Source organism: Myotis lucifugus, unplaced genomic scaffold (assembly GCF_000147115.1).
Source record: "Myotis lucifugus unplaced genomic scaffold, Myoluc2.0 scaffold_3, whole genome shotgun sequence".
Taxonomy (NCBI): domain Eukaryota; kingdom Metazoa; phylum Chordata; class Mammalia; order Chiroptera; family Vespertilionidae; genus Myotis; species Myotis lucifugus.
Genome location: NW_005871051.1, coordinates 14883761 through 14896549, shown reverse-complemented (window position 1 = coordinate 14896549; position 12789 = coordinate 14883761). Strand labels below are relative to the sequence as shown.

At 37.2% G+C, this 12789-nt stretch overlaps 1 protein-coding gene across 1 annotated transcript in view; it reads right to left on the bottom strand.

Moving 5' to 3' along the window:
* The window catches only part of SPAG16 (sperm associated antigen 16), a 606360-nt gene that overhangs the window by 336300 nt on the left and 257271 nt on the right, over window positions 1–12789 (bottom strand). Inside the window, exon 13 of the mRNA XM_006082484.3 lies at window positions 2942–3085. Coding sequence (XP_006082546.1) covers window positions 2942–3085 — 144 coding nt within the window. The remainder of the gene's footprint in view (window positions 1–2941; window positions 3086–12789) is intronic.

Sequence of the window (12789 nt, the reverse complement as noted above, 5' to 3'; positions counted from 1 at the left end):
GATGTCAGTACGTATAGTGTGTCTATTCTGGGCCTCTTCCCGGGGAGCAGAATCCAGCAGATCACAGAGATGGGCATTCTTTAACTGGAGAAACAACTACATATGAAAGTATCATATTAGAATCAAATTTATTTTGTTTTATTTTTAAATTATAGGTAAAGCATGTAGAGAAATAGGAAAAAATGTTGTCTTCAAAAAGAAACTGTTTTTTTACTAAATTACTTAAGCCAAAATAAAAATCAAATGACACAAATATAAGTTTTGGAAAGCATGAATTTCAACAACCTTTAGGACATAAGCATCATATAAATACATGTTATGTGCATGTATTTTATATATGTTACACATATATGATCTTCAGTGTTGATTTGCATATATTAAGCATTCATTATACAATGAGATCTGATTTATAAACTCAGAATTGATATCAGATTGATGGTTGCCAGATGGGAGAGGGTTAGGTGAAAAAGGTGAAGGGATTAAAAATTAGTCATAGGGATGTAAAGTACAGCATAGGGAATATGACTATAATATTATAATAACTCTTTATGATGTCAGGTGGGTACTGGAAATACTGGAGGGATCACTTTGTAAAACATATGATTGTCTAATCACTAGATTGTACAACTGAAACTGAAACAAAATAATAATGAATGTAAACTCTAATTAAAAAATAAAACAAATCAATCTCTATTTAAAAAAAAGATTTTTACTGTTATTTTGACAATAATGTATTTCTTTTAATTAATCTACCAAAGAATATTTGCTATTAAATATCACTCACTTAAAAACACTTTTGGTTAAATGTATTTTCTCCCATTATTTTTATCTCGTGCACTAGAAAAAAGCAAACAGTGTAGCTGCATTTTACTACAATTTTGCCAAAAAAGTACTGAATGTAAATTCATATTATGAGTGAATAATGGTGTATTTCACCTCATTTTAATTTCAGTAATTGAGTGGGAAAATGGGAAAATCTATTAAAAGAACCTGTGCTGGTCAAGAACTAATGAGACAATATCTGAGTCACTGGCTGTCATGGTAACTGGGCTTTATGGAAATCTGACTACTGTGCCCAGTAGCTCCGTAAGTGATAGGTTACACTTCTAATTGGGTTGTCTCTGCTTACAAGATGGGCTTCATGTTCCTAACAGGTTCAGAATGCAGACATGCTCACAACTTAAGTTCAAACATCTAGCACTAAAGATAAATTAGACTTTGAGAAAATTTTCAAAAATTAAAAAAAAAATCGTTTACTCCTCTCATTAACTCAGTTTCTTTCTTCCTAATTGTATTAACAACTAGAGGCCCGGTCCATGACATTCGTGCACTGGAGGTAGGCGTAGGGGGTGCGGTCCCTCAGCCTCGCCTGCACCCTTTTGCAGTCTGGGAGCCCTCAGGGGAGGTCTGACATCCTTACACTTCCTCGGAGGCAGGCTGCTGAGCTCGCCAGCCATCAGCCTGGCTTGTGGCTGAGCTTCGCTCCTCCTGTGGGAGCGTACTGACCACCAGGGGGCAGCATCTGCGCTGAGCGTCTGCCCCTGGTGGTCAGTGCGCATCATAGCGACCAGTCATTCCACCTTTTGGTCTATTTGTGTATTACCATTTTATTACTTTTTTAAAATATTTTTTTATTGATTTCAGAGAGAAGGAGAGAGAGAGAAACATCATTGATGCGAGAATTAGTTGCCTCCTGCACATGCTTTGATAGGGACTGGGGATCAAGCCAGCAACTGAGGTACATGCCCTTGACCTGAATCAAACCTGGGACCCTTCAGTCCACAGGCTGATGCTCTATCCACTGAGCCAAACCAGCTAGGGCACACTTTATTATATTGGATCATACCAAGATTTTTAAAAGATTGAGTTTTATGAAAATACATCAATAAGAGTCCTCCTAAGAACAAAATTTCCCAATGGAATGGTTTAGAAATTGCACCAAACCTATGAGTCTCCAAGAATAATACGGTGTTAGAAAGAGCCGGATGCAAGACTATTTACAAGTGTTGAGTACAATGATGAACATGAGAAGTCAGTTGGAATTGGCAGTGGGAGTTGACTACAAACACCTGTGGGCAGAGCTTTTTAATGTGTCTATGTGTTTAACAATATCTTTCCTTCTGTGTCCTTGGCCTTTGCAGTACAAAAATTCAATGAATTCTGAAAACTACAGAACTCAATGCTTTCAGTTCAACTTTAATCTCTTTAATATTTTGATTGCCATTTAATTTTTAACAAAATTGATCACTATCTTCTGATCCTTTTTGGTAGATAACTTATTTCTAAAAGAAAAACCTGCATGATAAACTGAGGCAAAGTAAACACTAGCATGCATTATTTTCTAGAAAGCCATGTGTCTTGTCAGAGCTTGTGAGTACAAGAAGCATCAATAATGCTTCTTCTGGGAAGCTCTGTACTCTGTTAAATGTATCAGCATGTGACTAAGTTTTACAGGTACCAAATATCAAAAGCAATCAATCTATAAAGTCAATATAATGAAAGCCAAAGGAGCACGTTATCTACACTTTTCTAAATTCAGGTTGTAAGGTTGCAGAGAAAAAAAAAGTGCCATCAAAATCACTGAAGTACAAAGTTTCATTTATACAAGGTAAGTCTTAGAGATCTATTATCTTGTGTGCTTAAAAATTTGCTAAGGAGGTATATCTTATGTTAAGTGTTCCAGTGATGATAACAACAATAATAAATAAAGTGAGTAGCGGCAAACTTTCCGAGATGATAGAAATATTGATAGGATAGACTGTGGTAATGGTTTTAAGGATATATACCTATCTCCAAACTCATCAAGTTGTACATATGAAACATGTACAGTTTTAGTCTATTATTCATCTTTCAATTTAAAAAGCCAGGAGAGTGAAGAAACAGAATAGCCAAGTGCATTCCCGGGAGAGATTCGGCTGGTTCCGGGACTGTGTGAACTGACCTGGGATGGAAGCAGCAGTTGGAAAGCCAGTCGGTGTGGCCGGTTCCTGTGAGAAGCACGTTGCCTTTGGGAAGCTCCACTGCCTTCCAGAGGCGGTCCTCGCTGCAGGAGATTAGCATGTCCTTGCTGGGGTGCATCAGGATGCTGCAGTCAGACAGAGGAGAGAGTTAGGGGGTGATAAGAGCAATGCTTTCACACTGTGAACAGAGGAAATGGCAGTGGCTATTCCACTTCAGCAAGGCAGGACAGTTCCTAGGGTGCTGGTCTGGAGCTCAGGGGAACCAGCGTCTACCTCCTGGCTACAGCTCTAACACTAATCACTTTCTGATTGCCATCAACCTAATTAACTTCACTGGATCTCGGCTTCCTTATGTGTCAAATGAGATGCTTGGTTTAGGTAATTGCTCATGTCTAATTCTAATTTTAAAACAATAATTCTGGTTTTGGGGGTTTTTTAGTAAGAAAAAGTGATGCCAATGATAACTCAGTGTTAGGATAGTTGGACCTGTAGCCATGGTAATTATTAAGAAAATCAAAATTCTTTGCAGATTACAGTATATCTTAAACCAGGCATTAGCCAGGAAAAGATCATAAATCATAACCACCATCATAGTCCTTTAATAAATGCTATAAATGAAACATTAACTTCATGGCTTACTATCTACACAAAGCGAAGGAGCTCAAATTCTGTGCTAATATGCCACTTAAAGTGGTTTCAGTCAATGCACAGTACACAAATTACAGTAATGAATTCAGGATGCATCAGGCAATTCCCCACTCTATAAAGGCATAGGGGGAAATGAGAAAGAAGTATGTGAAATTATCACTTAACACATTAAGCAGAATTATTTGAACCAGGCTATGATCACTCTGGCTATTCAAATATTGGAGCTAAACCATTCCAAAATCAAGAGTCTACAAGGTTAATGCCTGATATTTCATCTATGGCCATGCTCTAATCTTATTTATATAGAGTTTCATCTGTGCCTTACAATGTAATGGAACAAATGTGCCCAATGTTAAGCACCTATTAAAATACCAGCCTAAATAATAGCAACAAATTGTTCTATTTCAACATAGCCCTCTCAAATCTAAGACATAATGCTTTTGCTTGACTACATAGTGAAATGAAACAATGGCTTAAAAATAAAAATTACCCATTAATTTCTCCCACAGTGCATTCTCTGAATGGCCTTGTCCCTTTCTTCTTCAATATAGACTTTAGGGAAAAATATATATATAATCAGTCTATACCTACATGGGTAGTTCCAGGGATAACATGAGATTAAAACTTTTCTCATTATGGATCCCTTCCATTTGACCTCAAAATTTTGAACTGAAAATTCATTTTCTTGCACTAGACCTCTACAGTTTTAGAAATCTGCTAGGGTCAACCAGTGTTGCAAACATTCAAATCACAGGCATGTAACCACTATGCGCAGGGCCTTCTTTTTAGTGGAGCACTGTTTCATTTTTCTCCAGTACTTCCCTCCTCAAAATAAACACAGTGGAAGGGAAATTTTTCATTTTGCAATTCATCATAATGTTGGTTTGTGATTTTCAGAAGGCCAATTTAGGAAAGGAATTTATTACAGCTCAAACTGGGTAGAGGATACATTTATAGAACTTAATTAGAAGAAAAATATGATGAGAGGTAAAAAATGTCAGGCTGAAATGAATTCTATATTCAAATACACATAAGAAGGCAGACCAAATCCTTGAAGCTATGAGTATGATGTATGTTGGCTCGCAGCTTTCCTGGCAGACACATGCACACTCGACTAGATGATAAATTACCCTCTTTAAGTGAAGATAACTAAATCATTGATGTCTTTACGAACTTTGAAAGATAAGTTTCTCAAATGACTTCTGTGAGGGGAGCTATTTGTAGGAGTTAAGGAAAAATATAAATAAACACAAATCATTGGTGCCTCATCAGTTTTGGAAGTGGTTTCCAGATTCTTATCTCTTCTGCTTTGGGGCCTCCTCTATCTACTCCTACTTCAACTTTACATAGACTGATCCCACTCTCCTGTCTTTGTTCATATATTCATTTTCTAACATGGACTCTTTTAAAAAAATTATCTCTCATTTTCTAATTGTTCTGCACAAATTTCGGTCAAATGCTGATATTCTATTCTGCAAAGAATGTATTTTACTTCACTCATGAAATGTTCTTTAAGTGAACAGAAATATTTCCAGCATATATCAGAAGGAACTTAGTGCTTCACATGTTTCACACCCATTAGCCCATAAACACTTGTTATTGATTTGGTCACTAACCAAGAGCATCAGCAGAGACTGGGTCATGGTGATCAAGATCCCCACCTAAGAACTCCCAACTCAGATCACTCTGTGGGGGAGATGATCAAAATGGAGAACAGACACATGGACTGGCACTATTCCCCGTATTCAGAAGTTTAGTGTTGTTATCAACTCCATAACGAGGTACTGGTGTCTGAAGACTTCCTCCTCCATCATCATCAATTAATGGTAATGATATCCAATATTATTTGAAAAGTTAATGTGCACCAGAACTTATACAAAATGCTTTTAATTTTCACAAGTGGAATTAAAGCTCATGAGGGCGGGGTGTATGACTGCTTTGTTTGCTATATATATGCAACTCCAACTATGCTGGCACATAGCTATTCAGCAAGCGCTTTTCAAATAGACTGAGCCCAAATGACATGGCTCAGTAGTTGAGCACTGACCTATGAACTAGGAGGTTAAGGTTCGATTCTCAGTCAGGGCACATGCCCAGATTGCGGGCTCGAACCCCAGTAAGGGGCATGCAGGAGGCTGCTGATCAATGATTCTCTCTCATCATTGATGTTTTTCTCTCCCTCTCCTTTCCTCTCTGGAATCAATAAAAATATATTTATAAATATATATCTGAGTGAATGATTTTGGCACTATTAGTTTTGTGATTTAATGAGATATGTAAATTGCTCAAGTTTGCATTTGGTAATGGATAGACGGCTGACTTTGAATTCAGGGCAGTTAGATTTCAAGGGTCATGATTTTAGCTACTTCTACTTCATGTCAATATTTCATAGTTTATTATTTATATGTGCATTATAAACATCAATAATAATTATTATAGAGATTGAAAATAATTATTATCATTCCCATAAATGCTCAAGTCATTTACACATTAAATCCTGAGTTACAGAAACCATCTAGGAATTGTCAGTGTATATTTTGGAGCTGGGTACCATCTGGCATAATAGTCTTAAAGGGGTTAGAGGACTCTGCCCTTGACAGGTGAAATGCTCTGGTGTTGTAGGAGAAACCAGGTGACAGCACCCCTCCTACATCCCTGTCTACATAAGGCTGATATACTGCATTTTGAACTTGATAAGGTATTTAATTTGTTCTCTTGTGCTAAAATTATGAGCCTTGTATTATACTTCAAGTTGTCAGAGAGCATTGACTTTTTAATCACCTCTTTTATAGAATGTCCTGTAAACAATAAATGTAAGAGAATCTATAATAATAAAAGCGTATTATGCTAATTAGCCTGGATGCCCTTCCGGTCGTCCTTCTGGAACACGCCGGGGCTGCGAGGGAAGCCCAGTCCCCGGTGCCAGAGGGAAGCCAGTGTTGGCAGCCAGGGGAAGGAAAGCCTACTTTTGCACGAATTTCATGCATTGGGCCTCTAGTATTTAATAAGCACTGATAATTTTCCTGGTATACTGAGGGCTCAACTTTTGTCATTCTATTTATCTCTGCATCAGTCTTTCAAAGAACCTGAAGAAAAGAGAAATAACTACCACTCCATGGGAGTCAGTTCTTATCCTAAAATTGCATGCATTAACTCATTTAATGATCATGACAACCCTGTGAATTAGGTCTACGGGTATCCTCACTTTGCAGATGGTGGAACTGAAGCACATAGTGGTTAAGCGATCAGCTCAAGGTCACAAAGCCAGGAAGTGGCAGGGCGAGGACACGAATTTGAGTGGACTGTGCCCAGAGTCCATGTCTCTCTGTAGAGTGAGCTCAGAGTCTCGGCTGCTTTTTTTCCTTTTTTTGGATGACACAGGAACAAATGCTAAGTCAAATGTTGTCTTATTTCTGTCTCAGGGATTTATTGAGATGCATCTTGAAGTTTCTAAAAAGTTGACCTTTTTCTTGTCATTTTCTAAGGATGTATGAAAGGTTATAACTATTGTCACTTATTTTCTATTAGTTAGGCACTGGCTAGGTTTAGAGTGGTAGATGTATGGATCAAAGATGATTGAGAAAAAGTACATATGTTCTAAAGCAGAGGTTGGCAAACTTTTTCTGTAAAGGGCCAGATAGTAATTTATGGGTCATATGGTCTCTGTTGTGACTACTCAAATCTGCCAATGTAGCATGAAAGCAGCAATAGGTAACATATAAATGAATGAATGAGGTTGTGCTATAAATCCAGGAAATGGGCCAAATTTGGCTTTTGAGCCTGTTCCAAATCACTTGCATGGCACGGAGTAACTAGTGTTTAAGGCTGTGGGCTTCACACTAAGATATGTTTGAACTCTTGCTCCAGTGTTTACTTGCTAGGCATCCTTGGATAAGTTATTTCACCAGCCTTTGCCTCAGGCTCCTCTTCTGAAAAATAGGAAGAATATAGCATTGCTCTCATAGGTGTGTTCCGAGACTTAAATAAGTTAACACAAGAAAGGACTAGAACAGGGTTGGCCATGTAGTGACAGCTCAATGAACATTATCATCGTACAGAGAGACAAGCTCTCTGAGGCCAGGCTGCCTAGATTTGAATACTTGCTCCCCTTATACTTATTAGCTGATTATATTATACAACCTCTCAGCCTCAGTTTCCTTATTTGTGAAAAGGATGGAATGATAAAACTGATCCATAGGGAAGTTGTGAGGATAACATAAGTTAATCTATGTAAAGTGGTTGGAACAATATCTGAACATGGTCAGCTCTCCATAAAAGTTTAGCTAATATCATTAATCAACATCATTGTGCTTCATTGTGATCTGGCGGTTAACTTCTATAATCATGGGAAGTAAGTTTAACACTGAAAATTATGGATATTTAGAGATAAATGATGTTCCCAGGTGGGTTTGGATAATCCCTGGACATTGCTGGGTTTGATTTGAAGTTAAATCTCCTGACTGAATTGTAACCCTCAGATATAATACTTTCACAAATGAACACAAAAGTTCAGTGGAGTTTTTCTCATGGCACAGTTTTCAGGAATGCATTCAGAGAAACAGTGGACAGTGTGCACACACTGACTCCTTTCCCTGTTTTCAGGTATACAACTGGCACCAAGCAGTTGTGGGCCAGGAGGAAGCCCTCTGCTAAGGTAGGGCCTGGGCGTGCTGAAATGAAGACAGCACAGTCTCTCCTTGGGCTCTGTCCACAAAGAAGTGTCCCTCTTGTCACCACAGAATGACTTGCATTCTCAGAGATGTCTTCCCGAAGCCCTAATTAATAAGAATAATGAGCTCTTTTTAAATATCTTCCTGGCACCTGCCCTAAGTGCCAGAGTCACTTCACTTTAAACTTTGAATATAAGCTTTCTGCTTCCCTTTAACTTACTATTAATTATAATTACAGGATTCAAAGACAAAGGCCCTGTCACCTCATTCCCAAGTTAATAAGCTTGTGACTAGGGTGGAAATAGTACAGGAACCGTCTTAAGGATTCACAAAAGGAAAACGTGGGTAAATGCTAGCCCTGCTCTTTAACCAAGCCGTGTCCTGATGAAATATCCATAAAATGTTTTGTTAAACAATGTACCCGGCCTGTTACATAAAATATTATGTTCTAGCAGAGATTCGCTCTCTTTTGTAATAGGGCACATTCCCTACAATAGACCATCTGATTTGTACTCCAAAAGCTCTCCTCTCTAATTGAATTGTTCTTTCCAGTAGTGGCATTACACAAGGATATTTTGGAGAGAATATGTGTAGGTGTATGAAGAACACTATTAATTATCAGTAAAGTCGGTGACATAAGCACCACCATTAGACTTTTCAAAGAGAAGAAAATTAATCCAAAAAAAGATTGTCACAAGAACGGCTAATTAGATATCCCTGTCTTCACTTTCATTGTGAATGTTTCCTTCACTTTGGTTCACAGGCTCTAATTATTTCCAGCATAGAAGTTGCGTGGTGGTTTGAAAATATATAAGTATCAAAATATGTGCCCCATGAATATTTGTTGGCCACATATCTACTCTAAATGATAGCACACACTCACACATGACATATGTCTACATACAGCTTACCAGGGCAAATATAGACAAGACTTAACAATTGTTGCTCAGCTAATTATTGCACCTTATATTTAGATATGAATCATGATTTACAAAGCATTTGTTAACATGCAACTTTTTTTTTCTTATTTCAAAAAGTATCTATTAAGAATCTTCAAAACAGATAGAGGCATCCCTCTCAGGAAGCTCACATATGAATCTGGTGGGGGGGGCAGCAACATTAAAATAAACACACTAACCCAGCTATCTGAGAAACGTAAAGTGGCATGACAATGACTGGGGGAAGAAAGTTATAGTCAATGAGGTGGTAACGGGAGACCTTGCTGAAGATGTGACATTCTCATTGACATCAGAATGGCAAGAAGGAAGAAGTATCTTAGGAGGATTTAAGGACGGGTAGTCAAACACAGGTGACTGCATGGCTGAAAGGAGTTGGGGTATTCAAGGGACAGAAGAAAGGCCTGGGAGACTGAAGAGAGCAGGCAAGGAGGACTGTATTAAGGATGAATGAGGAGCAATAGGAAACCAAGCACCAGATCATGTAGGACCTCATCAGCTGAGAAAAAAAGACGGAAATTTATCCTATGATCATTGAATGGTTTTACAAAGGAGAATGTTATATGATTGCTAATTATTTAAAAGATCCCTTTAGGTGCTCTATGGAAATGAGAAAATGGGAAGCAAGAGAAGAAACTAGGACACAGAATAATGTCTTAGGTCAATTTAACATATAGCTCCTCATTAGGTATGACCAGTGTCACTTTAGTATATTAACACTTACACCATTACCTACAGGAAGAGTCAACTCACAGTTGTTCTCACCAATAAAGAACGTTAAATATTTAAGTGTGCTTTTAATGATGAACAAAATAGGACCAGTGGCATGGATATACAGAACAGACTGACTTATCTGGCAGGAGAGGGGGTGAGGGGACTGAATAAAAAAGGTGAAGAGATTAGTCAAGAACATATATGCATAGCTGATGGACATCAGCAATAGTGTGAAGTTCCAGAGGGCAGGGTGAAGAAACTAGATGGAGATGGGCAAAGGGTGGAATATGGAGGCCAACTATAATAGTATCAACAATAAAAAAAGTGGCAAAGCAAAAATGGAATAAAAGTCATAAAACAAACGTGTGCACAAAACTTAATAATTAGAAATCTGTCAAAATAAGATATCAGGTTCATTCATTTTCAGAAGCCAGCTAAGAAAATACGAAAATTTGAAGTTTTAACACTTCCCTGTTACTTTAAGTTTAAAAACTGGGATATTGTAGATTTTGTTCCATGTTAAGTGTAAATTATATTGCCCAGATCTGGAAAGTAGTACTTTCCTTTTATTTTTCACTGAGTAGATGGGATATTTTCACTCCTTCGTCAGATTTATTAATAACTAGAGGCCCGATGCACAAAATTTGTGCAAGTGTAGGCCCTCTCAGCCCAGCTGCCTCGAGGCCCCACAGTCCCACCCCCGCCCACTGGTCTTTCCAGAAGGTCATTCTGGAAGGTTGTTCTGCCATCCTGTCTAATTATTATATTAGCTCTTTATTATATAGGATGCCCAGGAGTGTAGTCATAAAGGCTAACATCCTCCTTTTTTAAAATTTAAATTATTTACTTTTGAAAGTATTACATATGTCTCCCTTCTCCCCCCAATAACCTTAACATTTCCTTTTTACTTTTCTAGTCCAACTGTGTTCTTTTAACCTTGGAGTGGGGTGGACTACCCCACTTCCTGCCTTTCTGCCTGGCTGGCAGTGCTAATCCCAGTCATCAGCACTGAAGGAGGCAGCCAATACTGGATCCCTGTCTGGCTCTTCCATGGGAGAGGCCTCTAGAAGTGACTTAGATAATAGATATTGTGCAGCAAAAGGCCATTTATCAAAGAGCAAATTCACACACACTATGCAATATCATCACAATTACCCATATTATCAGTTTAAGGACTCAACCCTAATCCTTTTTTTTAACAAGATATAAATTATTTGGTCTTTCTCACCCCATGTAAAGAAGCAGATCCACAAACTTCCCAAAAAATCTATGATTTATTCTTGAATTAGGTGGTATAAATTTATACATTTAAACTAAAGTTTTAGCTTAATTCCAAAGATAATCAATTCTCTAGGAAAAGTCTTCAGGTTGGATAAAGTCAAATTTTAGCTAATGTTAATTAAATCAACTATTTATAAGTAAGTGTAATACCATTTCTTGTTACCTCTTCAATAAATTAGTGTAAATGCTCAACTGAAATTTGTAGATTTGTATTTTCATAAAAAATATTCCTTAAATACACATATAGAGATTTTCTCCCAAAACTCAATTCAAATGTCCCTCAGAAAGTTAACATATATGCAAATATGCAGCCTAATAATCTTTCAGAATGCACCATCGCCTCATCTATACATCTTTGTTTTATGGTGTGGTGGGAAAATACACTTTGGTTAGTGCACAAGCCAGGCATTTCCCAATTATTTTTCAAATGACAATTCTTAACAACGGGGGACCAGTGGCCTTGAGCAAAAGTCATTTGGCTTTATTATATTTTGTTTCCTCACATTAAAAGCAATCGTGATATCATTTATCCTGTATCCTTTACTTCATTCTTGTTTTATTTCATAAATTTAAAATAGAAACTTAGAAACAAAGTTATTGAACTTTCTAATATGTTAAAGACCATTCCAAAATACACAGATTCAACTAAGTGAAATTATAAACTCCAAAGATTGGGTAAGGCAGGCCCCATTATTTTGGTAAATGGAATGAAGAAGATCAACAAAACAGGTTAACTACAGTGAGATTTGTGAAAATACCTCCTGGAACTTTCCTGCTATCTTAGCAACTGAACATTTTATGCTACATCATTTTATACAGATTGAGCTTCATGGTATGAAATTGCTGTAGTTCTTTCTGGTTTAATGAGTTTGGAAAGTTACATTACACATTTATGTTCTTAAGAAACCCATTTCAATAATAAAGTTTATTTGGTTATTTCATGTTTCAGCAATTTACAAGAATTCTGTATAGTTATGAATATATATTTTTCCATTTCACATATCCTTAGTATATTAGTGACAAAGGGTAGATGCTTTTTTAAGCTGAAGTCAAACTTCCTCCTCGTAAGAGCTCTATCATTAACATCTCTTTCCAGGAGGATATTTAGAGACTTAAGACACGGATTTGAGGTCAGTTTCCATGTTGAAGTAAAGTACAGAATCCTGTCCTAAACTTGAAGTAAAGTACAGAATCCTGTCCTAAACTTGGCCCAATTTAAGAGAAACCACAAAGCCAATGGGATGATGGTACCTACTTGATAAATTAGAAAGCCAAAATTAATTATAAATTCAGCCTTTTCTAAAGAGTAAGTTTTGGAATTTAAGAGATGTATATTGGAATTATCATGTTAGATAAATAATTTTGAGTCTCAATTTATATATTAAAGTGTGCTAAGATGGAATGAGTTCACATTAGCATGCCTTATTTGTATCATATGTTATATGGTAGGACTGATGGGGACTAGAAAAGCGAACTAATCTTTGAGTTTGGCATTCACTGTATTTTGCTGGTGATTCCAGAGAGAAGCTGGAGGGCTACTACTGGGACCCCAGTAAGTCT